General features: G+C 33.3%; 4 protein-coding genes across 6 annotated transcripts; 3 read left to right on the top strand and 1 right to left on the bottom strand.

Moving 5' to 3' along the window:
• Positions 1-1,621: 1,621 nt before the first annotated feature.
• Positions 1,622-5,949, top strand: LOC126914096 (EF-hand calcium-binding domain-containing protein 11-like). The gene is made up of 4 exons (XM_050717591.1): positions 1,622-4,970; positions 5,042-5,137; positions 5,207-5,342; positions 5,397-5,949. Exons 1-4 carry the CDS (start codon positions 4,935-4,937, stop codon positions 5,555-5,557), a joined length of 429 nt encoding a protein of 142 aa, XP_050573548.1. The 5' UTR covers positions 1,622-4,934; the 3' UTR covers positions 5,558-5,949.
• On the bottom strand, positions 5,297-12,441 carry LOC126913985 (ATP-binding cassette sub-family C member 10). 2 transcript variants are annotated; one of them, XM_050717332.1, is made up of 17 exons: positions 12,294-12,441; positions 11,858-12,007; positions 11,033-11,788; positions 10,572-10,829; positions 10,222-10,495; positions 9,921-10,144; positions 9,600-9,837; positions 9,242-9,510; positions 8,929-9,159; positions 8,655-8,866; positions 7,730-8,585; positions 7,428-7,654; positions 6,856-7,362; positions 6,601-6,792; positions 6,275-6,518; positions 6,061-6,200; positions 5,297-5,997 (listed from the first exon to the last, which is right to left on the bottom strand). In XM_050717332.1, exons 2-17 carry the CDS (start codon positions 11,996-11,998, stop codon positions 5,880-5,882), a joined length of 4,887 nt encoding a protein of 1,628 aa, XP_050573289.1. In that variant the 5' UTR covers positions 11,999-12,007; positions 12,294-12,441; the 3' UTR covers positions 5,297-5,879. The 2 variants fall into 2 exon arrangements, with proteins under 2 accessions (XP_050573289.1, XP_050573290.1); XM_050717333.1 differs by lacking the exon at positions 12,294-12,441 and adding an exon at positions 12,100-12,220.
• A 211-nt stretch (positions 12,442-12,652) lies between these two features.
• Positions 12,653-14,015, top strand: LOC126914062 (coiled-coil domain-containing protein 97). The gene is made up of 3 exons (XM_050717535.1): positions 12,653-13,558; positions 13,640-13,802; positions 13,879-14,015. Exons 1-3 carry the CDS (start codon positions 12,684-12,686, stop codon positions 13,942-13,944), a joined length of 1,104 nt encoding a protein of 367 aa, XP_050573492.1. The 5' UTR covers positions 12,653-12,683; the 3' UTR covers positions 13,945-14,015.
• A 322-nt stretch (positions 14,016-14,337) lies between these two features.
• Positions 14,338-18,645, top strand: LOC126914019 (vacuolar protein sorting-associated protein 35). 2 transcript variants are annotated; one of them, XM_050717426.1, is made up of 12 exons: positions 14,338-14,456; positions 15,033-15,252; positions 15,334-15,457; positions 15,566-15,761; positions 15,828-16,022; positions 16,097-16,180; positions 16,254-16,490; positions 16,714-16,862; positions 16,931-17,417; positions 17,489-17,908; positions 18,047-18,190; positions 18,260-18,645. In XM_050717426.1, the coding sequence occupies exons 1-12, from the start codon at positions 14,454-14,456 to the stop codon at positions 18,437-18,439; spliced, it is 2,439 nt and encodes an 812-aa protein (XP_050573383.1). In that variant the 5' UTR covers positions 14,338-14,453; the 3' UTR covers positions 18,440-18,645. The 2 variants fall into 2 exon arrangements, with proteins under 2 accessions (XP_050573383.1, XP_050573384.1); XM_050717427.1 differs by having other exon boundaries at positions 14,341-14,456; positions 15,054-15,252.
• The last annotated feature ends 2,797 nt before the right edge of the window (positions 18,646-21,442 follow it).

Genomic DNA, 21,442 nt, shown 5'->3' with positions numbered 1-21,442 from the left:
TTATTTAACCCAATTAAGGAACCCCGTTGAGAATCTCCGTAGTGACTGCTCGACCAATTGAAAGTTACACGTGTTTTTGTCAGCTCTTGTTTAACGGCAAAGCTAGCGGAGAACGGAGGTGAAACCGGATACGAGACAAGCAGGAGAGATTAAAAGAAGAAAAAGAAGAAGGAACACGAGAGAGGGTGTTCTGTAAGCGAGTAAGTGTTCGCTCGACTAAGAAGCCCCCTATCGACGACGGAGAAACCACGGAACCCGTTGCCTGCACCAGGAATCGAGGAAACGGATATACTGTTTCAAGATCGTTGTGAGAAGATCGATCGACTTTTCCCCTGTCTTTAATTAGCGACCCGTTAGGTAAAGGGATAACGCCGTAGCGGGGTAAGCGTAATCAATTCAGGAAACGAAGACCGACAAGAAAACGCTTGGCGAGCTTTTACGAGCAAAGCATAAAGCAAAGACGAAGTAGATAGATAGAGATGAGATATCAAGACGATGAGTAGAAAAGCGCGAGCTTTGAGAACGTTCCAAAAATATTAAAACTGCCACGAGTTTGTTTTCTCTTTCAAGGACTTTTATTTCTCGCACGATTCGCCAGTAGTCGTGTTAAATCTCTTTCTATTTTCAAAATCATAGCCAACTTTTTTTAGTCGCTGACCACGCACAAACAAACCTACAGAGAGAGAGAGAGAGAGAGAGAGAGAGAGAGAGAGAGAGAGAGAGAGAAATCCAATTACCGCCTATGCCACATTTGGCATGATACGAATGGACTCGATCCACTCGGAGCTGCATCTATTTCGCATCAGGTGGAAGCCAATTGCATGGACCACGGCAATCGCAACCCCCGCCTCCGATAGCTTTCGGTTAAATTATTATAATGTCGAACGAACAAAGCATAGCTCATCGGAAATTCTATGCTAATGAATTACGAAATCGAATCTGACTACAGTAACGTTCGCCGCGGCAATACTCTTTCACCCTCCCTATTCAATTACCGATACTGCAGCGAAACATATTACGGTATTTCGTAGAATTTTTCATCGATGATCGTAAGCGAGACTCATTGGTCGCTAATGGAGATGTTAAAAAAAGAAAAGAAACGAGGGGGAAAGGAGAAGAAATAACGTTACTACCGGCAGATAGGATCTTGACGGGAAGAGAGCGTTGTTGATACTAGCTCCATCCTCTTTCGTGCAACTCGTCAATTACGGAACACGTAATGAATGAGCGCCTTCATAATTCGCGAAAAAAACTTATCTCCTCGTCCCTTTAACGCATCAACGGCTGCCGTCAACAGGCGCCCATACGCTTGGCTTAGCTCGGGACGTAGTAATGATTCTACGGAACAGAAGTAAATGTAGAAGACCCGCCACCTTCGTGTCTCCGCTATTTCTCGTCGCGACAGACCGTATAATGCGAGCACGACCGTGTCGCGACAGAGAGCGCACACGTATAGAAAGTTTCACCGAAACATCGTCTCGACGATCCTTGACTGAAATTCAGAAGTTGCGTTTCCTTCTCCTTTTTCTCTCCTCCCCCCTCCGCTCGTCTCCCACCGTTTCTTTCCCATTTCTTTCCTTTTTTTTTTTTCTTCCTTTTATTTTTTATTTTGCAAACGCATAATAGTACTTACGCAGCAGGCGATAAGGGTTTTACGCGTGAAAATATAGCGTGAAGAACGCACATACCCCAACCATTCGCATTCAGGAAAGTACGAACGAACGTTATTAAGGATGCTCCTCGTGGACGATACCGAACCGGCTTAATGGATTCAATGTCGAAGGATTTCATTTATCCAACCAATGTGTAAGTGCGTGTTTTCCAAGAAGAACGGACTGGCAGACGACAGAAGAAGGAGAAAATTTCCGGGCGGTGCGATAGTCTGTCTCCCGGGGGAAGAACCCAATACGAACGAACTAGACTTCGAAATCCATGGCAATAGCTGAGGAGCGTGCGTGAGCGCGCGCGCGCGTAATATCGCAAACGCATTTATACTATATGCGTGCAATATGCAAGAACGTTCACACGCACCTCTATACCTTACGAACCTTCCCATTGCACGATGCACTAATCACGGTAAAAGCCATAGCTCGCGTCCGTTATATCCGTTATCCGGCTGTGTCTTGCCTTACTTAATGGAAATATGAGAGGCGTTACACTCGTCTGGTGACACGTCTATCCCGTTTTTTTATTTCTAGTAATACCGCGGGGACATTGTTCCACAAACACGGCCACCGCTGTGTCAACGCGCCGCGTCAACACGGCGTCGAGAGACGTCTCATCGTCGCAGCGCGCCGCGGAGCCTCGACCTCTACCCGAAATTGTATTCGCACTCGCGAAAAACACCACACGGCCAATACTAATCGACCGCCTAATCGAAACGCCATGAAACAGATTCTAGTCCTCGATAAGAAAAAGCATCGATCGCTTTCGCGCATTCCATTCATGGTGCTAAATCTGCAAATGTATCGCTACGATAAAGAGATCGTCATTACGATTCTGTAATTACTAGGCACATGGATATAACGTCAGAGTCAATTAAACGCGACACCGGATATCGTTTCGGTTTTGCATGGTGCACACTGCGATCGCATGGCGTTTTCAAGATTCGAGCTCGACTAGTCGTGTCCACCTGTGAGCGGTGCAGGGCAAATTGTGATTTATGCGGCCAACATGTTGCCGACTGACGAAAGAGAATTGTGGACGTAATGAGTTATGGTGAGTCGCGGCTTAATGCAAATATATGGTCCGTTGCCATGTAATCAGCCAGTCGCTTGACATCATGCGTGTGTGTGCACGACGGAAGAGAACGCGTTTCACCGTGGCCTGCGAATCAAACTTTTCTTCCATGCGAGACCATGCGTTTAACGGGGGCGTAGTAAACGTAGTATCGCCAGTAAACGTTTCTCCACAGCGTTCGCTGGCAATCGCGCTATCGTCGCCTAGCTTCCTTATCCGCCCCAGAACCTCTCATTCGAACGATATTGGCATATTTTCTGTGTAACTTCAAGGCTGAACGAAGGCCTAGACACCCTTCGCTACCGTGGAAATCGCGCCGCACTGACGATAAACCCGTAGACACGAAACACGGGGCGCTATGGGTACCAGGCGTTGCTGATTCACCGATAGTTTCGACTATGTTTATTAACGACGAGTAATATTCTTAGATAAATGCGACGATATTCGAAGCGTGACCAGGCATCGCCCCGCAGGCAAATAGTGCGTGAAATGGAAACGCATGCAAATTGCAACGAGTCAACCGGTAAACTACACGTTAACGTTAACGCGTGTTAGTACGTTACCGTGCGATATATAAACGAGCATACATTTTCCGTTCGATGTCGACGCGCGATTTCCGCTGTTCGCCAACTCGAAACGTCGCCCGAGAATCCAATAACAAAACGCGAACTAGTTTTCGAAGAGCGGTGCGCAGTCGCCGCGATAGTAAGGGTCTCCAGGGCTGTGAGCTCGTTGAAACCAACCCTTGATAGGTGCACTTTTGGGGTAGCCGGCAAGCCCCCTACGCTAGTGACTGTGCTTCAAGCCTCGAGTGCCCAGCGAGACGCGCAAGAGCGAAGGGCTGTGCGTGTACCGGCTGTGTCACGAGACGAACTACATCCAAGATGAAATTTCAAATATTCCACGCTTCGCGTTTAATCCTCTTTTTAAGGAGAACCTGTGCACGTAATCCCTGCGATGCTCCAGCGGAACTTCCTCTTCCTCAATGGCAGAAAATACGATACCGCACCGTAAACTTCTGTTTTACGATTGAAATATCCATATCGTGATCTTATTCTTTACGAACGTTTACCTACGTGAATTTTATGGTCCGTCGAAGAGTATCGGCTGATGAAACAACGACACCATAAGGCTCCGCTTTTAAGCCGAGATTGCCTGTGCTTTGCGCCGGAAGCACACGTGTTTCAAAGGCGGCTCGTCGTCGCGTCTATAAAGAGCAAAAAAAAAAGAAACAGAACTCCTGCCGCCACGCTACATTCCCATCTGTGACGGCGCGTCGCCCGGAGAATCGCGGCGAGACGAAGAATTATGAAAATTACTTAATTCGTTGCCTCCAAAAGGGCACGAAACTCGAACGAATTGCAGACAAGGAAACTGCGTTATTGAAACGTGGTACCTTTGACAAAAGAGCATCTATCGTTGGTCATAGTTCAGTTTGTCTCGAAGGAACTCTCTGAATCGATACGATCGCTGAACTGTACAGATTTTATCAGAATTCTGCCACACGTAGAAACGTCTCGCCTCGTATGAAATCGTCGTTGAGAAATAAACACAATATCTGCGAGGTATATGCTTTGTTTGAACTGTCGTCGATGTCGCAGTGAGAACGTACGACAGACGATCGTGCGAAACGTACATCATTAGCGCTATATAAATAATCGTACTGGCCTGTCGTCGTATTAGCCTGTTTCGTCGAGCGGATGCGCGTGAAAAATAATATCGTGCCCATTACGATATACGCATATGCGTGGAACAGAAAAAAGGAATAAACGGGTTTAAATGGCGGGTAATTAAAAACCGGGAAGTAAAATCAGCCGGGGTTACAGCTCATTAGTTTTCAGCGACGAAGAACGGTAACAGAGGCCGCGAAAACGTCCGTTGAATGCCGGATATAGCAGACGCGTTATGTCATCGGGCGCACACAGCCGCAGGAAGACGCGTGTACGTGTCCCGCGGCGGCGTTAATTGGCCCCGCGATGAATATTACAAAATACCACAGCCTGAAAGGAGAGGCACCGCTTTAATTACAATATAATGCGTGTCGGCCGAGCTCCTCGCGTGAAAGACCGATACCTTCTGGCCTCTTATTACGCTATTACGCGACTGCAGGCAACACCTCGCTTTCATCAAATTGCTTAACATGGAAATCGTTCAAGAAAGTTTCATTCCAGCCGGATTCATTCGAGGAGGCCGAGATGAAGCCAAACGGCATCAAGGATCGCGCGAGCATTGTAAAATGGAGATTCGATCGCGGTAATAGTTGTAATATCCGAAATTTTGGTCATTTGAAATTTGATTTCAGGCCTTCAACTATGCCGACGTTGATGGAAGGGGATCTTTGAGCAAACGAGAGTATAAAATAGCGATGACTGTTGTCTTCGGATGTCGCCCGGACAAAGTAAAGTCCTTTTTTAAGAAGAAAATAATTTTTTGCTTAAATATAGTTTAATTTTCTCTTGATCTGTAGACGGAAGTGAAGCAGATTTTTCAGTCTACCGAGAGAATTCTGTACGGAGAGTTTGAATCATGGGTGTTCAAGAAGAGTAAAACGGATGACTCATACGTTAATGCAAAATTATTATTCGCTTTACTGGATAAGGATCGTAGGTATTGTTAACAATAGATTTTTCAATGACATCAAGGAGCCTCTCTTGTAGATAAAGGATATTTAATATTGGATGATTTCTATTCTGCAAGCAAGTCTGTCAACTTGAAAGTATTACCGACAATGTGGCAAACGATGTTCAAAGAATTAGATCGTTACAAAAAAGGATACATCGATTTTTATGAATTTTTACGTATATTACCGACAACATAAGAGGTAGTCTGACTTAATACAAATATCTTAAGTATAAAACAATAAAAAATCAAATATTTTGTCTTGTATCGTAATCTCCTAGTACGTTTACTAAATTAACACATTATTTATATTCTTATAGATTATATTCGTACGAAAATAATTATGATTTATAGGAAAAAATACCGATTTCTTACCGATGATGTACAAAATGCGTTATGCTATATACGGTAAAAATAACTAATACTATGACACATTATAAGACCACGTACTTGTAAAAAGTTCATTGCGTAAGAAAAAATAAATATATTTAGATGAAACATCTTAGTTAGTCTTAGAACGTTCATTCCTTGTCAGAAAATTCTTGGCTTACCAAATGATAAAAATGGGAATTAACATTTTGAATCAATAAATTCGGTTCTTCAAATTCTAAAACTTCGCCATCTCCTATTACGAGAACTCTAAAATAAAAAAAGATACGTATCAAACATACACGTTTAGAGTAAACTGTAAAACTAACATACCTATCACAGTACATAATCGTCCTTATCCTATGCGCTATAGTGAGTACTGTAGCGGTCTGGAAGGAAGACTTTATTGTCGCTTGAATAAACTTGTCTGTTTCTTGATCAACATTTGCCGTAGCTTCATCGATACAGACGATCTATAAGAATAGATTAATAATTAAAAATTAATAAAATAATATCTTGTGTGTCCAATTTAAAAATTTGATAATACCTTAGCGTTATGTAAAATTGCTCTGACTAAACACAACAATTGCCTTTGTCCTGCACTAAAATTGCTACCACTTTCATTTAAAGTAGCACCAAGACCCCCTAAACGATGTACCAACGAATGAATTTTGCATTTCTCGAGAGCTTTATATATTTGTAAGTCTGGATATTGATTTAGCGGATCAAGATTTTCTCGTATCGTACCCGAAAATAAAAATGGATTTTGAGGTATGATAGCTAATCGAGATCTGAAATGATTTAAACTCTTACTTGTCTATACTGATAAATAAATCATTTCTTAAATCGGGTAATTAGTTTGACGCAACTTACCTTATTGCATTTAGTTGCAAAGTTCGTATGTTCACGTTATCGATCAATATGCTCCCGGAAGTTACTTCCGTCAATCTAAATAATGAAGCAAACAGGGAACTTTTACCAGCACCTGTACGACCAACAATTCCAATCTTTTCTGCTGGCCTCGTAACGAATGATATCCCATTCAATGATGGCACTAAATGCTCTCTGCATGGTTTAAACATCGATTATAATACTGAATAATAGCATTTAATTAGTTGTGTTAATTACCTATATTTCAAAACGACGTCCCTAAATTCAATTACACCTTGACTCGGCCAAGCATATGGTGGATTTTCTCCTTTTGCAGTTTCTACTGGAACATTCTCTAAATACTGTTTTACACGTTCAACCGCGATCATTTCTCTCTCCGTTTCGACAAATGCGTTTACTACGCCAGATAGCAACCCAGTCACGGACAATGTGTAAGTAATAATAAGACCTATTAAACCAGGGTCCGCAATGTCATATTGATGTTGTAAAACTGCTATATTGCTCACTCCTGCTAAAAGTGCTACTCCAATGAGTTGTAATCTTAATGCAAGCCACTGGCTCACTGCAAACGACGCAAACTGCGTTTTTTGACTGATTTCTAACAAGAGTTCGTTTGCTTGTTTGAAGCGAGATACCATGCGAAAAGCTCTAATGGTAGATAGTCCATGTAGAGTTTCATTAAAATATGCATATAATGGTGAAAGTGCGGCACTAGATAAGCGCTTCAATTCTCTCGATGTTAATCTGAAAATTTTAATAAAATAACATGTGACTCGAGACACATTCGCGTAATGTTTCAAACAACACACCTATAATGATTTTGAATCCAATGATAAACCGGTATCAATGGCGCCAGTACCAAAAGTATCCACGGTATTCCATAGGCTATGACAATAACTGTTGCAATCAATCCAAATAGCTGAGCGAATAATATATTAGCGATGAAAGGAAGACTATCATCGACTGTATATGTGTCGGATGAAAACCTATTTAGAATTCTTCCAAATGGTTGAATATCAAAAAATACAGCTTTAGCCTAAAGAAATATCCTATGTTATTCGGGCTATATATTTTAGCATGATATTAGGTATTTTTTATGAAGCTTACATACCCGTACTACAACCTTTAAAAGTTGTTTGTGTATAGAAATTGCTGCTTGAATTCCACCATATGCAAACATAAATGCTCTCATTAATGTGAATAATGTATTAAATACAGCTAATAGCGCATATACCGTTAAATAATAATTAGTGCTTATATTATGATTGTCAAAGACATAATCTAATCGTAAAGTTGGTGAGCTATCTGTGATATTAGTTACACTTTTGTTACTGTGAGTAACCCAATAAGAAAGCCATAAATCCGTGATGTTTTTGGAACTTTGCATTAGGAACATAGAGAGCATTATTGAAATTGCTAAATAATATCCTATTGCTTTTATGTAACAATTATATACACCAAGTTGAACTTTGCCTTTTTCTTTATATTCTTCATCAAGCAAGGGGTCCTCTTTATTTTTATCAGTTTGATATAGTTCTCTTGGTAAATCATTTATGGATATGTTGTCTAAGTCTGACTCTATAGACTCTGAAGATAATAAGTAATCTTCTATATCAGGTAACATGTCACTTGGTTTACCCTGATTAATGATCCTGCCTTTTGACATTTCTATTACTAAATTTGCATATATTAAATATCGAGTTTGATGAGTACATAATAATCTTGTTTTGTTATTCAGTAAACCCATAATAACACGTTTAAATATATAACTAGCGACTTTTGGATCTAAAGTCGCCAAAACATCGTCTAATAAATAAATATCTTTATCCGCATATACAGCACGTGCCAAAGAAATTCTTGTTTTTTGGCCTCCACTTAACGTGTTTCCTGCTTCGCCAATAGGTGTTAGATCTTTCTTAGGCAAGGAATTTAAATCAGCACTGAGAGCACATGCTTTCAAAATATTCCTGTTATAAATAATTTACTTCAATTACGAATACTGCAATATTTTTTCTCATACACAATTCAATACTTACTTATATTTATTGTAATCATATGATTTCCCAAAAAGAATGTTGTCTCGAATTGTACCACGTTGTAACCACGGATTTTGTTTTACATACGCAAAACCGTTTTCGATGTCATTTACTGCTATCGTACCACGGACTTTAATAATTTCACCTAAAATACCATCTAAAAGTAGTGATTTTCCGCTACCTACTTCTCCTATGATACCAATTAAGTGTCCCTAGAACAAAGTACACGATTCATAAAATTTAATTCAATTAAAATGGACAGCAATGTTATTACCTTTGGAACAGTAATATTAATGTCATGTAGACTAAAAATAGCATCATCTTCAAAGGTAACAATCTTTCTAGACTCTGAACTACCAGATGGGCTTGAGACATCTTTAGGAGTAGTAAGACCATTTTGTTCTATATTTTGATCTGTGTTTATGCTAAGCATTGTATCCTGAAGCACTAGATCTATTCCAGGTGGTGGTTTTGAATAATATGATGACATATCCGCATCTGGCAACTATATTAAGTTGAACTTAATTAATATTTTTTAATCAATTTTAAACCTATAAAAACGCAATTAAACTGCGAGCTTAACTCACATCTAACATTTTCTGAATTCTCTTAAGTGATACCCAAGCTTCTGTAAGACCATTCAAAACCCATGGAAATGCATTTAGTGGAGCTATTAACATGTTCAATAATGCCATACTAGTAAATACTGTCTTTGCATCAAGTTCATGTCCAAGGAGTACATAAGTAGCAAATGTTAATATAGATATCAATACAGGTGTTGTAGCCCAAAAGTAAACACACAAAGCATCTAGATATTTTCTACCCCGTAAATATTTAATCTCATTTTCACGCAATTCTGTATTAAAAAACGAAAACATAAAATATCATGTACGAGGATAAGAGAATAATAAAAAAACAAATTCGTATTTCTGAAGATGCACTAACTTGATATATTCCGCAAAAAATGGTCTTCCCACACATTTAATTTAATCGTAGTTATTCCACGTAATGCTTCCCCTACAAGTCTCACCCTTTGATCTTTACATTCCATTAATTTCGTGCTATATTTTCCAATTTGAGTTGCTATCGCTTTATTTATAGGTATAAGTATTATTGCAAAAGCAATTCCAGCTAAGAATGAAACTCCTATTAGCTTGTATAGCAGATATAATGTTACAATTAACTGAAAAACATATAAATATAGAAGTATACTAAGTGCTCATAAATCGATTTTTAATAGAGCTATAGAATAAAATAAGAAATTACTTGTAACGGTATACTCCAAAATGCGTGAAAACTTGCACAACTGTTAACAAGTCTATCACTATCCGTACTCATAAAATTAGCAATCTCACCAAAATTAAATTGCTGCTTCAATTGAATATTTGAAGAGTGCAAAATCTTTCTATATAACAAAGTTACGACTGTACAACGAATTTTTAAACCAACTACTGACATCCAGAAGGTGAAATGAGTATTACAAAATGCTCCTAAAATAAGAAAATTGTTAGGGCTTCCAGCAAACATATTCCTTATTCAAGGATTAGTCAGTTCTATGAATACCTACCTATTAAAGCACTTATAAATATTAATGATGCATATAGGTATCCATATGAGATAGGTTCATTTTTGTCTTCAATAAAACCAATTAATTTGTTCAGTATTAATGGTCCCATAAATGAAGTAGAGTCAGTGATAAATTTTAATATTCCAACAGAATAAAACTCCCAACCAAAGCATTTATGCAATAAGTTAAACAAGGTCATTTTGTTTGTAACTGTTTGGACATGTTCTTCTAATATTGACTCAAAATTTTCTACTTGATTAGTTATATCATTTGGCTAGAATGTATTTATAAATTTAAAAGTAACTATTTTGGTCATTAACATAGTTGAAAAAGTATAATATTACATTTACCATATTTTGTAGATGCTTGTCGATCTTTTGATTAATTGTATTAGTGCTGATATACTCTGGTAAATCAAATAAATCATCTGAATGATTTAATAAACCATGAACACCCTTTTCCATTAATGGGTTTACCCAATGAAATATAAGTTTGGAAGATGCGGTTGCATCCTCCATAGCAGTCCCAAGATAAATTGGGTCCTGCCCTTCGGGAAATCTTACATAAGAAGAATTAGGACTACTCAATAGTGCAGTTTGTTCTCCTATCTATAAACATATTTCTCATTGATTTGTGATATCTATATTTACTCAATAATCCAGAATTTTAGATATCATAGTCAATTTGGTAACAGCACATACATTTAGTAGCAGATGTCTGAAATCTCTTACACTGATAAGCAAACAAAAAACGCTAATCACTGATAATATGAACCAATATATTTGGAAATAAACAACTTATAATAACTTACTTCATTAAATTGAGATGATCTCATATCTTGTAAATTACTATGACCGGGTATCAATGTTATAGCATAAAGTATTAATAGAGTGACAACGCTGATACTAAATCCCAATGACAAATTTGGTAGAACATCATTTTGAGGATTGTATTTGATATGACTTCTTAACAGCAATGTAGAAATAACAATCAATAAAAATATTAATGCCCGAAGTAAAACTGGACCACGTGGATTAAAATTCCTTCCTCTTCTTAAGCTTGTTATGAAACAAAGATGAACAACCCATGCTAATCCTTCAGTACCTGCCACAAGATAGTCAATAGGTTTAGCTGATGTGACTTTATCTTTGACTGCAGTTAATATTAGACTATATTCTTGTGTGTTAGAATTAATAGAAGATTCAGTGATATTCTGGATGCTGTTCTTTGGGAAAAGAATTGATTTTGCAAAATCAATAGTACGATTCCATTCATCTTGTATATGATGTAATATACTTGAATCCTCCAAAGATACATTTGGCTTTTCAGTTGATGTCATAATATACTCTTGTATCTGATTATTACTAGGTAATACATGCTTTGGTGGAGCAAGAGCAGTGTTACTAACAATAATATATGCTCTAAGTATAGGAAGAATTATAAGGCACACTGTAATTATAAGTCTCAACTTTATAACATAATTAGAGCCAAAATGACGAATGGGATATATATTTCTTTTTCCACAGTGATAAGCAGAAACTATAGCGATACAGATTAAAACTGGAATCTAAAAAGTATTTTAAAAGATATAATATGTATGATTTATGTACATGAAGCATCAGTGTCAATGAATTACCTGGAGACAAAGTTGTTGAAAGCAAATATCAAGATCATGGGTATTTGGATTTAAAGGCTTAATGCCTCCACTGTACCCACATAATTCTGTCCAATTCCATTTCCATGTTTCTTCATCATCATCAGTTAACCACTTATCCATATTCAAAATCTAAAAATAAGTTCAAACTAAAAAATGCACCTTTGTAAAACAAAGTATATTACAAAAGAATTAATGTCTACTTATGTAGACACAATATCTACTTTGTAATAAGTTGTAGGAAAAGTATGAAATTCCTATTGTACATAATTAACAACTAAGCACTTATTTATTTATTTTGTAAAATTTCTTATCTGTTATTCCAAATACCATAATTGTTTGCAAACATTGTTTGAAATAATAATTAAGAGACAACCTACAATAATATAACAGATTTGCCATATTATAATGTACTTACTGATAAAATATGTATTTCAGTTTATAAACTAATAATTTATGCACAATCATGTATGTATATGTATATATACATGTACACATATATATATGTATCTTAATACTTATTATATATCGTAGTGTATCATATTTCGAATTATACAGTCTCATATCAAAGTAAACTTGTAGGTTAAGTTTTTGATGACAGCCAGTGTCGATGACGTATATGATATGGATTGTATAAAAAACATACATTAAATTAAAAATAAAAACAAAATCACTATTTTAAAAATGATTTACGTCGCCAGTAAATGTAGAATTACAATATATGAGATGTAATACAAATTAATAAATTATTTGTATTGATTGAATTATGTTAAAATTGTGGTTATCAAATAAAACAGTGTGATTAAACATGAATAAACAAGAAGATACACAAAATAATGCCCCGGATATGACTGTAGATTACAAAAATAACGAAAATGGTTCGCAACAAACTTCTTTAAATGAAGTGGATAAAAATTTAAAAGAGGAACTGTTGCATCATATAGCAAAAAGTAAGGCAATTTTTAAGAGTCAACAAAAAGATGATCCAGATTTAACTTTTAAAGAAAAGCTAATAATTGCACGTAATATTCTTAAAAAAAGTTACTGTTTATTCTTGTCCAAATTTGGTCATTATATGAAAAAAGAACATTTAAAGTTTTTTGAAAACTGTAAAGATGAAGATTATGAAGTCGCTTATCATTGTAATAGATTACAAAGATATTTTAACAACTCAAAAAGACAAACAGATGTTAGAAATAGAAGATACCAGGCCTTAAAAACATTAATAGAAGAAGGGGAGTACTTTAGTGAAACTGAAATGATGAAAAGAAATCCATTGTTATACGAACATTTAATTGGACAATATATGACTGAAGAACAAAAGAAACTTAGGGATAATATAGATACTAAAAATATTACTTTCGTGAATTTATTAATGGAGAATATTGAACGAGATAATTTAAAGATGAAACAAAAATTACAAGAGGAAGAAGAACAAAATGTACTAGAGGAAAATGATACAGATGAAGAACAAGAGGATATATATGATTCAAAGGATAATGAAGAAAGAACTACATATTGGGGTAAAACATCCAGCTTAGAGAATGAAATAAAAAATAAAAATGAAGCAGTAAAAGAGCCACATTGCATTTCAAAGTCTGAAAAGCAAGTATTAAAAGAAGAATTTGTGACAAATATGTACCAAAGCTTTTTAGATGGGAAAGATTTGGATTTTGATTACAGGTATTTATAAGTATTTAATTTCATAATGGAATTTTAATTTATTGTTTGCACATTATAAATATATTTTTTATATCTTTTCAGCACTGTTGATGATAATGAAGCGTATGACAACATAGATATAAGAACACAAGATGAAGAAGATAAATATTTTGATTCAGAATCACCTGAAACTATAGGTCCAATTGAAGATACAAATGAAACTGAGACTGAGGATGAACTGGATATTTATATGAAATCATTGAAGGTTAATTGATATTTCACAGCTTATGATCAGTTCATATTAAAAGTTCCGATTTATAAAAAGATTGTTTATTCAATAGGAGCAGGTTGCTACAGATAGGCTCCCCTTGGATAATCTTGTATATGATAAATACTCTCAGATGTAATCTTGTACATGTATAATAATTTAGATGCAATATTTATAAATAAAAAAATATAAAATCTATAAAAATATAAACATTTATTTACTCCTTCAATCAATGATATCACAAGCACATTATTTACTAAATAAAATAATTAAGATCTTGATAAATATTCAATTTAGTAGAGGAAAATTATAAAATCAATATTTATGATTAAATATCATGAATTATTAAGAGAAACTTTTTTTTATAGTTCAATATAAATAGAAATAATTTTATCTGCTATAACAACAAATATTATATATATATATACACAATATATACAAATATTAGTCTTTGTATATCAGTATATCTAATTCAAAGTACATATTTGTAATTACTGCAAAGTACATATCTGTAGGAATATATATTCCCATGTCCATGATAATTACATATACTAGTATATACATACAGTTCATATGGAGCGTGTCACTTTTAGCGGTGGGTGTTTCAAGTGCGGGAAATAAGTGTTGAGTTTTTTTAAGAAAAAGAAAATGGTAAGCATAAATTTAAACCTAAAAAGCATGTTAAATCCTTGCTTGTGGAAACAGTCCATTATATGTCAATCGAATTCGAACGAAAGTATAAGAAATTATCCTTAGCAAAATTATTTTAGTGTCATGAAGGTTAACTGTCGTCAAAATTTCGTTGTTTATGTTGAACATTTCAGTGAGTGTTTAAGGTCCGTCTGACATTTTTTAATCTTTTATTAAGTGCGATAAAAAAGTCATTTTAATAATACATTTTCTTCTATTTAATAATATTTTTCTAAAATTATAACCTCTAACTTTAATCAAACATTGTATCAAAAATAATAATACTTGAAACCTGTATCAAGAATATTTTAATTATAGTACATTTTTATTATATATGTATTGTAAAATCAGACAATTTTTTGCTTTTTGTATAATTTATGTAATTCTTTCGTTTTATAAATATTAATGGGTTAGTTTTATAGATATAATATAGTAGATTAGTCCCTCCTTGCTTCTTTTCTATCATAGAAGCATAAAATGGTGCATGCTTGCATTGAGTGGCTTACCTAGCATGGTACTACCTGGTGTTCCTGGTAGGTATCTTTATTTTTCTCGCAGCCAATGACACCTGCTATAACGGGAGTAGAAGAGCAAGAAAAACTACTTGAAGATGCAATTGGTGTGGTTAAAGTACAAGCTTTTCAAATGAAACACTGTTTGGACAAATCCAAATTGATGGATGCATTAAAACATGCAGCTACAATGTTAGGAGAACTTCGAACATCTCTTTTAAGTCCAAAAAGTTACTACGAATTATGTATCCTTATTAATTTTAAATAACTAATTATTTTTAATAATAAGATAACAACAATATATTTTTCTTTACATTTAATGTTAGATATGGCTATTACTGATGAACTAAGACATTTAGAACTTTATTTGTTAGATGAATTTCAGAAAGGGAGAAAAGTTACAGATTTATATGAATTAGTGCAATATGTTGGAAATATTGTACCTAGACTGTAAGTTTATTACAGAAGTATCATGCCAGTATACATTATGCATATTATGTTGCGCATAGTTAATATACTATTAATCATGATATCCTGATAATATATATATTCTTATAGGTATCTACTTATCACTGTTGGATTAGTATATATCAAAACAACACCTGGATTAAAAAGAGACTTATTAAGAGATTTGGTAGAAATGTGTAGAGGAGTTCAACATCCTTTAAGGGGGCTCTTTTTAAGGAATTACCTACTACAGTGCACTCGTAACATTTTACCAGATGTTGCTGAAGAAGATGATGAAGATGGAAGTGTATGTATAAAAGCAAATTATACAAATTATGCAATTATGCAAAAGCAAATAATTATTCTTTCTTAGGTCCGTGATAGTATAGACTTTGTCTTGATGAATTTTGCTGAAATGAATAAATTATGGGTACGCATGCAACATCAAGGTCATACTAGAGATAGAGAAAGAAGGGAAAGAGAAAGAGAAGAACTTAGAATATTAGTGGGAACTAATCTTGTACGACTTAGCCAGTTGGAATCAGTTACTTTAGAGAAATATAAAAAGGTTGATCTTAAATACATTTAATTTTTTGAAGCATTAAAAAGTGCTTGTTATTGGCTAATAATAATGGTTTTTAGCGTGTTTTACCAGGCATTCTAGAACAAGTAGTCAGTTGCAGAGATGCAATTGCTCAAGAATATCTTATGGAATGCATAATACAAGTAATTAAAATAACTAAAAATGTTTGAAGTAACAGTGTAATATGATTAATAATATATCCATATTATTATTTAGGTTTTTCCTGATGAATTTCATCTACAAACTTTAAATGCATTTTTAAAATCTTGCGCTGAGTTGCAGAATGGTGTAAATGTAAAAAATATAATTATTTCGTTAATAGACCGTCTTGCAGCATTTAGTCAGAGATCAGATGGTGTGGGAGGACCAGGAAGTCCTAATCAAGTACCGGGAATTCCACAGGATGTAAAACTTTTTGATGTTTTTAGTGATCAGATAGCTATAATTATACAGGTAAATATAATTTGTGAAATAGAAGGATGTATAGTATTAACTAAATTTTACTGTATTTATAATTTCTGTGATGATCAAATACTACATAAATTTGATATTAATGTGATTACTTACCAATATATAAGTTATCCTTACTCACTTAGTTTAAGTCTGAGAATTATTTTTAGTAATAATTACTGAATTAATAATCTCTTTTATTGTTAAAATTAGTTATCATTTGCAGACTAGACAAGATATGCCCCCAGAGGACATAGTTTCTCTTCAAGTAGCCCTCATTAATTTAGCACATAAGTGTTATCCTGATAGAGTAAACTATGTGGATAAAGTTTTGTTAACAACTGTTCAAATATTCCAAAAGCAGAATGTAGATAAGTATGTATAATACAATAGAATTAAGTTTTTACAAACGTAATTATGTAACGAATTTAATAAATTTTCAGGCTTGAGTATAATAGTGCTGTATCAAGAGAATTAGTGAGACTAATGAAAATTCCAATAGATAACTATAAAAACATCTTAACTGTTTTGAAGCTTGAACATTTTGCTCCATTACTAGATTACTTTGACTACGAAGGCAGAAAGTTATTAGCTATTTATATAATAACAAATATTTTAGAAAATGAGACTTTAATACCAACTCAAGAACAAGTAGATGCAGTTCTTTCTATGGTATCTCCATTGGTACAAGACCAACCAGATCAACCCAACATAGAAGAAGATCCTGAAGACTTTGCAGAAGAACAGGGTCTTCTTGGTAGATTAATACATCATTTTAAGTCTGAGACAGCTGATCAACAATATATGATATTAAGTGCAGCCAGAAAACATTTTAGTGCTGGTGGAAATAAGAGAATAAAATATACTCTACCACCAATTGTATTTCAAGCTTACCAACTTGCTTTCACATATAAGGGATTAAAGGATCAAGTTAATAAATTACTAACTTACTTGCTGTGACATTTAGATTAGATGATTAACTTAATTTTCTGTTTTTGTAGGATGAAATGTGGCAGAAAAAATGTCAAAAAATCTTTCAATTCTGTCATGCAACTATTACAGCTTTAATGAAGGCAGAACTGGCCGAACTGCCATTGAGATTATTTCTTCAGGGTGCAATAGCAATAGGAGAAATTCGTTTCGATAATTTTGAGATGGTTGCTTATGAATTTATGAGTCAAGCATTTTCAATATATGAAGATGAAATAAGTGATTCTAAGGCGCAGTTAGCAGCTATTACGTTGATCATTGCTACATTTGAGCAAATGAGTTGTTTTTGTGAAGAAAATGCAGAACCAATACGCAATCAGTGTGTTTTATATGCTAGCAAATTATTAAGAAAACCAGATCAATGTAGAGGAATTGCTATTTGCTCTCATATATTCTGGTCTGGAAAATCATTAGCAACTGGTGGAAAAGAGGTGAGTATTATATATATATATATATACTTTTTTAGTAATATGTAAATATGATTATAGTATTATAGTAGTTATAGTGTAGTATTTAATAGTATTATTAAAAAATATAATCAAATAAATATAATTGCGCAATTATTTTAGATGCAAAATAAATCTAGGGTATTAGAATGTTTAAGAAAAGGTATCAAAATTGCAAATCAGTGCATGGATACTTCAGTTCAAGTACAATTGTATGTAGAACTATTAAATCATTACATTTATTTCTATGAGAAAGATAATACTACGGTAAGAATTACTGATGTCCTTGAGAGTTTTTATTAATATATATATATCTTAATAGCTATTTATTTTCAGTTCACTGTTGATATTGTAAATCAAGTGATCGCAAAGATTAAAGAAGAACTCCCCAACCTAGAAGTTAGTGAAGAAACAGAACAAATTCAAAAACATTTAGCTAATACATTAGAACATTTAAGGAATAGAATGGAATCTCCAGAAACGGATAGCCTATCATATCAAGGACTTGTCCTTTAATGTAACTATTGTATGCGATAATTTTGTATATAAAGTGTCTACCAATTATTTTACGAAATGAATTATAAATTCTAAAGATAAACGCTTACTAGGTATAAATCACCACAATTTAAACCACATCAGTTTACTTACAAAAATTGTTAATAATGTATCGCAATTCATTTGTTGACTCATGAAATATAATCTGTATATTTGTTTTAACAAAATGTTGTCAAATTAAACTATTTTTATTACCTCACTAGCATAATGGACAATACTTTTTACAAATGTTAAATCAATGATTCTTATCAAAGGATAGATTAGTGACATACACACTCATATTTCTGTTTTATGAATACAATAGAACAATATTTTTTTACATCTATTGATTTAATCGTCCTAATAGAATAGTTCTAATAGAATAGACGTGACCTGCGATGCTTTTTCGTGGTCCACGTCTTGGAGATCACTTGACCCCGTTACCATTTTCGCGTCACATGCGATGTTACCGATACAGTATAATACCAGTTAGAATTAAAACTAGAACCATGTATGAAATTCTAAATAAAATATATGCAGAACACGATATCCCATAATCGATAACGAAATATAAAATTTTATACTTTTACAATATTTGAGAAAGCATGACACATTATCAAAATAATAAAATACTGTACACACATTACGTATATTACACATGTACATTACACATAGTTAGACGATTCGTTTAATTAGTTTCAAATAAAATTGTAATCTCATACGCAGGAGATATAAAAATGTAAATCTTTAATCTTTTCTATTTTCATTTTTATATTTTCAAATAAGTTATTAATTATATGTATATTATCAAGTATAGATAGTCTGACTCAGAAACTCGCAATACAATTTATCGATAACACAAACAGATAGATTACGGCCAGTGGAAAGAGTAAAAGATCAACGAAAGGAACAAAAAGATCACCAAAAGCTTGCTTCTGCGGATAAATATATATCAATCAAGTACATCGATCTTTCCAAACTAAGGCTTAAAATTAACAATATGACCCGATTTAAAATTAAGACTTAGAAGTAAGACTTAAGACTAAGGTTTCAAACTAAAATAAATAATAACTCCCTCGTTATCCCCTGTTATACAATAATCAGGTTTAAAATTAACTTAATCTAGATCTTACAACTGAAACCTACTTAAAAGTAAAGCTAAACTAAAGATAGATACCTGTAGATACTAAAGATAGATATTAGATACTAATCTGAGGTACATTAGATCCACAACCCTATTGGCAACCTTTCGTATCAAAGATTTTAAATTCGAGGGAAATTTTTAAAAACTGAAACTATAAACATTTTGTTAAATAATTTAATATTTCATATTAGATAAAGCAATTTTGAACTTTTCACTTTAAGTTAAACAATGTATCTTCGTAAAAAAGGCACGCACAGTATACTTATATATATATAACAGTTAGTATATATATATATATATATATATATATATATATATATATATATATATATATATATATATATATATATATATATATTTATATTATATACAGTTATATATACAGTTTTATACATATATATATAAAAGTATATTGTACGTGCCCTTTTTACGAAGATATATTGTTTAACGTAAAATGAAAAGTTCAAAACTGCTTTATATATATTATATATATATGTCATATATTATATATATATATATCGCTAAATTAGTTAAATCTAAGTATACATCCCACGATGTCCTCATGATATTTTACGGCGTCCTATGACGGGTACTTACAATTTACTAAGATATATCTATCAAATGATTAATTAAAATTAAAAGCACGCCTCCTACGTTGAGTATCTGAGCTGAGAATTAATCTCTGTATAAATTTAACGGAGTTTATGCTAAACGAGGTCTAAACATAAAGCTAAACTATAAAATGTTGTACGTGTATACATCATTGTCTATGGTTTGCATACATATGGTTTGCATATGTAATTAATTGTTATTTGTCTCATTTATATAATTATAAATGTACAACGTTTTCTATTATAACAATATTGATTCCCTTATAATTATATGAGAATATCTAATAAAACCGATGTTATGACTTTTTACATTTAATTAAGCGTGACGATTAATGCATATCACATCCATTAATAATATTAGTAATATATTACGAAAATGAAATATAATATAAATTAGAATAATGCCACTTTTATTTCATAATACAAAGTAACATTGCTAAAGGTGGGCCCATTTGTATGTTACATTAAAATTGTAAGTATTTTATTATAATGCAACTATAATTTGACTTAATTCAATGAAAACTAGTCGAAATGCGGCCAATAGCCAAGTAAGTGAAAAAAACGTTACACATACATGCGTACACACATAGCGTAGAAACTGTAAATAATTCAATGTTAGTATTATTGATTAAATTTTATTGTAAATTATGATCGTTGTTGTTAAATGCAATTAACAGATAGAAAATTAACGTAACACTAAAAAATTTAAGTTTTATGTGATGTTTGTTCTAGGAATATCAACATAACGATGAACAATAATGTAACAGTAACAATCATAAAGATCATAAGAAGAGGAATAGGCAGTAAATACGAAGTAAAAATGATAAAAAATATTTCATGCAACTCTAATCTGAATTTATATAACATATATGTTATATTTGTGTGGTGAGTTGTAATAATGATAATTTACAATGTAAATGTCTTATATATTACTGCTTTAAAAAGTTTAATGATAATATTTATGAAAATATGAATAATTAAAAAAATTATGCCATAACGAAATTTAAATACGACGGTAATTTGTATTAATTTTATTCTCCCCTTGCCGTTCAGATTCAATTTTATTTCATACTTCTCAATTTCAATACATACTGATTTTAACATTTACATACAAACACAAGTGCATGCGCGCGCGCACCATTGTGCATTATGATAACAAAGAAATGATCAGATTAATCAAATTAATTTTATCAATTCGATATTTTCTATTCATCTGTTCAAATAATTAAG

The sequence above is a fragment of the Bombus affinis genome, chromosome 3 (genome assembly GCF_024516045.1).
Source record: "Bombus affinis isolate iyBomAffi1 chromosome 3, iyBomAffi1.2, whole genome shotgun sequence".
NCBI lineage: Eukaryota > Metazoa > Arthropoda > Insecta > Hymenoptera > Apidae > Bombus > Bombus affinis.
Note: the sequence above shows the minus strand (reverse complement) of the source record. Positions and strands in the feature narration are given on the sequence as shown.